General features: G+C 30.5%; 1 protein-coding gene across 3 annotated transcripts in view; it reads left to right on the top strand.

Annotated features, from left to right (window-relative positions):
- LOC116852485 (serine protease snake-like) overlaps positions 1–5,394 on the top strand; it is a 149,963-nt gene that overhangs the window by 24,978 nt on the left and 119,591 nt on the right. For 2 of the 3 annotated variants that reach the window (XR_004379783.1, XM_032832916.1), the window contains exon 1: positions 1,364–1,530. The exons of the other annotated variant lie outside the window; for it this stretch is intronic. Coding sequence is in view for 1 of the 2 variants with exons in the window: in XM_032832916.1 (XP_032688807.1) it covers positions 1,528–1,530 (3 nt within the window). In the remaining variant the exon portion in view is untranslated. Of the gene's footprint in view, positions 1–1,363; positions 1,531–5,394 lie in introns of those variants that run through there. 3 annotated transcript variants of the gene reach the window in all.

Genomic DNA, 5,394 nt, shown 5'->3' with positions numbered 1-5,394 from the left:
TAATACTTTTAATCTTAACAGTACTTTGCGTAAGTATTTCATCACTTAGCAAAGTATTATATATTAGTATTTAAATATTGACAATATTCTGCGTAAGTATTTTATCACTGGATGAAGTATTACATATCAATATTTAAGTATTGAAATCATTCATAAGGTAGGATTTGTAACATTAAATATTGAAATACTTGAGTACTAAATGCTGTATTTGAATCACAGAATATTACTAAATACTGTACTTTTAATACTGAAAATAAGTAATTAATCAATGATTCTTAGTATGATATTTCTATAAGGGACGCCTTTAGCGGAGGTATACAGTCAATTGAGTTTTTCGTAATGAGGAGACGACGACGACGTTTCTCAAGCATAAATTTACGATTTCGGACTTTGAGTTAAAATATATCAGCTTCTAGAACATGTAGAGCAAAAGTAAAAACAGTTTTATTAAGTAATGTAAATCCAAAGAATCGAAGCCCGTCCAGAATTTCATCCGTTCAGCCATTATAGTTGAACGAGGAATCGTGCCTGTGTTCAACTAAAGTCGTCGCATAAATATACACGTGAGCCCGTTGCTTCCGCTTGCACTTGGCTTCGCGACACTACCGTGTCGCTTGATTTATTCAATTTACGTTGGACAGTTCTAACACTTACATTTTTACCAAGATCTGATGATATTTCAGCGTGAATATCAACTGCAGTTTTAAATCTGTCTGATTTAGATAATCTATGAATCTTGCGGTCAGTTCTTATGTCGGTTTTTTGTGATCTCGTTTTACGAGAACGCTACCTGTCGTTCCATGACGTTTAATATATTGCATAGCTTGATAACAAGCCATAACATATATCTTAAAATCTATAGAAATTTTCCTATAACACTTCCCACTTTTGCGAAGTTGCTGCACTTGCTGACGCGTTATATTCTTTTGTTTGCTCATCACATTACTGTTACAACACGTCTCTCTATCTATATTATTCGGTAGATACCGATAAATATTGTTTACATTGCAGAAATTTTGACCTATTTGTGTATTACCACAGTGTACGTAAATTTAACATTTGTATAAACAAACACAAGAAACTTCTTAGTCATAGTAAATTGATAAACACTGTTTTGTTATTTCATAATATATGTTATAAACTTGTAAAGAATATAATGAATTTTTGTTTAACTATTTCATAAATAAGTACACAACGAATAAAATTTAATTTTGCTAACTGTACGTAAGTATATGTCTGCCACTGTATATGCCTACATTTTGTTTCTTTTACATCGTAATTTTATTTCATTATTTATGTCGGCTTTCATCGATTTTCTACGAAATATCCATTGAACTGCTACAATTTTAATATACTTAATTCTCACACATTGTAGAATGTAAAGAATATGCCAATCTGGTTTATGAAACCGAGAATTCACCAGTTCTACGCATCAATGCGGGTTCAAACAAAGTTTCCCGCTGCGCAATTATTGAGACGCCTCTAATCGTTGGCGGAGTCCGAGCAAAGCTAGCGGAATTTCCGCATATGGTGAGAATAAATTATATACAAAATGATACAAATGAATGATACAATAGAATTAAGAAATATAATTACGTGCAAGTAATCATGAATTTTGCAAACGCGACGCAAAGAGTTGATACACAAATATCATTTATAATAAATATATGTAACTTTATTCTTTATAAGATATACCCAAATAGCCAAACCTACACGAGCAGAATTTGCGCAGAGTCAACAGTGTCTATTGACAGAATGGTAACAGATTATACAGAATCTGTTCTTACGACAGATTGGTGACAGACTGCGCGCAGAGCTTGCCGACAGATTTTGACGGCAAATGGGTGGCAGATTGCGTACAGATTCTGTCGTTTCGTAGGTTCTTTAATTAAATGGCATATATATGCTATTAAATGGTGTACTTTCATATGCACACGGTGTAAAACAAATATAGACCTGTAATTGAAGTTTAGTTAGTGTTAGTTTAGTTAGTGTTAGTTTGTTTATGCCTATATCATAATAACCAGGGTTGGGTAGTAACTAGTTAAAAAGTTAAATGGCTTTAACTTAACTTATTTACATTTTTACACTCTTAACTTTTAACTTAACTTAGTTACATTTTATCGGTAACTTAGTTACATTTTATCGGTAACTGTTAACTTTTAATTCAATTATCTTGAAGTTAATCATGTCATAAAGGTGTCGCGAGACGTCGAAAGGTTGTTCAGTTTAGGAGAGCTTATTTTTTACAATCTTCGAGGAAAATGTCCAATAAAAAGATCGCCGCACTAATCATATGAAAAAAGTGGTTTCAGTCGAATTGACTGAAACTATGATATTTTGTAGCTTATGAGGTGCTGATAAAAATCTTCAACAAAAACTGTTAAAAAATGAAGTTTTTTTCTAGCGCCATTAGAAAGTTGCAATTTTAAGTCTAACCGAATTTTTATCTGCAGTACACAGATTGCTTTTTTAACTGTATCGGCATTTATATAAAAAAATATTAATTAATTAAAAATAATAATTAATTTAAAAAATCCCATTAAAAATATGGGAACCCCTGAATATCTTTTTATAGTGAGGTTTTTCGATAAAACTTTCAAAACAAAAGTTGTAGAATTTCAGAAGCTGAATCTGATGGTAACCTTAAAATTGACCTTGAAGGTCATTTCGAGGCCAGCTTAATTTTTTTTAATGGAAACCTATTAAATCATTAAGTTATTAAAGATATTCAGGGGTTCTTATATTTTTAAGACATCCTGTATAACCATACGTGTATCCATTATTGAATAGATTTTTAATGGGAACCCTGATCCTTGGGTCAGGATGACCATCGGGGATCATTTCGAAGTCAAAGCATCCGCTATTGCGCGACCGCTGATAGCATTGTTCCCATATTTTTAAGAAAAACCGTAAAGTTTGAAGGTCAAAGGGAGCATTTTCTGAAAAAATGTTTCAAATAAAAGCTTCTCAGTTTTTGGCGTAGATTCCGAATCCGTCATGAAAATATGCATATTCCGTTTGAAAAAATAAAGTTGACCTTGAAATGGCCTTCAAGGTCAAACTTAAGGTCAATTTTAAAATATGAGATATTACTATGAGATTCAGCTTTTGAAATCCTACAACTTTTATTTTGAAAGTTTTATCGAAAAACCTCACTATAAAAAGATATTCAGGGGTTCTCATATTTTTAAGACATCTTGTATAACCATACGTGTGTCCATTATTGAATAGATTCATGTCTCAGTGTATGTATGTGGTGCAAGAAGAGGGTGTAATATAGGTGCATATTGGTATGTATATATTTGTATCGATAGTTATTCTATTAATATGTCTGATTATTACGTATAAAAAATTGTGTGTGTGTGTATATGCGTGCGTACGCGTGTGTGTGTTGGACGGGTTAGGTTAGGTTACACACACACATACATACACAATTTGACTGAAACCACTTTTTTCATATGGTTAGTGCGGGGTCCTTTTGAAAAACTTTATTACTTAAATTTAATAAGTATCTGTAAATGAAACGTGTTTCCAAATAAGATGTATATTTGTTTTTTCCGTTATTTATAAAACTGAAACACTGAAGTCATGAAATAAAACAAATTTAACTTTTAACTTTTTAATTACTTTTTTTACTAACTTAACTTTTAATTCAATTAATTTAATTATGGGTTAATTTAATTATGGATTAACTGTATCTTAACTAAGCTAAATGTTCAAAACCATTAAATTTAACTTAACTTAGTTAAAAAAAAGTTAACTTACCCAACCCTGATAATAACCAATCTCAAGTTTTGTGTTTTATTTAAAACCCATTCTGTATTAGTCGCAAATTTACCTTAAAATCGATGAAACGGAAAATGACTATTATTGAATAATAATTTAACATAAATCGAAATTAATCATAGCTTTTAGTATAAAATTTAATGTAATATTGTGAAATATAAAGAAAGATAATAAAAGATAATGAATATTGTTGAAAAATAACATAAAAGTTTTCAGTATTCAATATAATGAAATTAATTTAATGTTACAGAAAATTGTCGTAATTATTCATGAAAACTTGATGAAGTAAGGACCTAAGTCATTTGAAAAATTATTGAAAACTCTTGCAATATTTTATTGATTTTTGCGAAAAATTGTTGATACATATTGAGTATATATATAATCGTTGATGTACTATATAGTATATTGAGTATGCTTCCTGAACGCACTATTTGACAGTACGGATCTATCTTTCTCTCCCTCTTTCTCTATCTCTTCCTCTTTCTCTCTTTCCCTCTCTCTCTCTCCTTATAAAAATCTCCTTATAAAAATATCATACTAAGAATCATTGATAATTATTTATTTTCAGTATTAAAAATACTGGATAATAAGTAATTATCAATGATTCTTAGTATGATATTTCTATAAGGGTCTCTTATTCTATTCTATTCAATTCTCTTTCTCTTACTCTTTCTCTCTCTTTTATATCGGCTAGATCTAGACATCCTCTAATAAGAGTCTGGCCAACAGAAATCAGATTTCAGAGTGTTTTGATTGATCCGCCATTTTTTCTCTAATCTAAAAGGGTGTAGCTTCAGCGCGAGTGCATTATTATGAATGACTAATGTCACAAACACTGACAAAACATCAATTCGTATAATATTTCAATATTATCCGTGCAGATTTTATTTTGTTCAAACTACAATCAACTTATTTTATGTTTTTACGAATAAATGTATTTTTTTACATATAATGTACAATATAACGTGTAAATGATGAAAGAGTAGTGCGAAGTGACAATTTTACCATTCGATGATAAAGGAAAAAATGAAATAAATAAACAGTAAGATTTGAAAAAGGCATATAAGAAGCAAACACGGATGCTTAGTGCTATTAGATACTAATATTACTTTTTAATATTAATATGATAGTGGGAAGATAATATGTCCAGCATGTTAAACGCACATATCGAAATTTCTTCGATTATCGTAAGCGGCGAATCAACTTTCCATACTTAGATCGATCCTTAAGTCCCAATATATATATATATATATATATATACAGGGTGGACCATTTTAATCCATCCAGTCGAATATGTCGAAAACCAAGCACGGGAGAGAAAAATTTTTCAGACAAAAGTTGTTTGGTTTCGAGGGGACCATAAGATGGTATCATTGCTTTGACCTTGAAGAATTATTTGAAAGTCACATGAAAGTCACCTCAATTTTTTTAAACGGCATCCCCTATTTTTTATTACATATTCTTGTAGCTGACCTCGAGAGCTTTCCAAAACATTGTAATGAAATGTTTCTTCATTGAGTACTTTTCGAGTTATAAAGCTCCAAAGTTGCAATATGAAAAAATTCAAAATATCTCGTAAAGTATTCACTTTCCGTCTTATCTTAC

Source organism: Odontomachus brunneus, unplaced genomic scaffold (assembly GCF_010583005.1).
Source record: "Odontomachus brunneus isolate Ranch 3 - 2012 unplaced genomic scaffold, Obru_v1 Obru_scaffold_229, whole genome shotgun sequence".
NCBI classification, from domain to species: Eukaryota; Metazoa; Arthropoda; class Insecta; order Hymenoptera; family Formicidae; genus Odontomachus; species Odontomachus brunneus.
The sequence above is the reverse complement of the archived record's forward strand: the minus strand, read 5'-3'. Positions and strand labels throughout refer to the sequence as shown.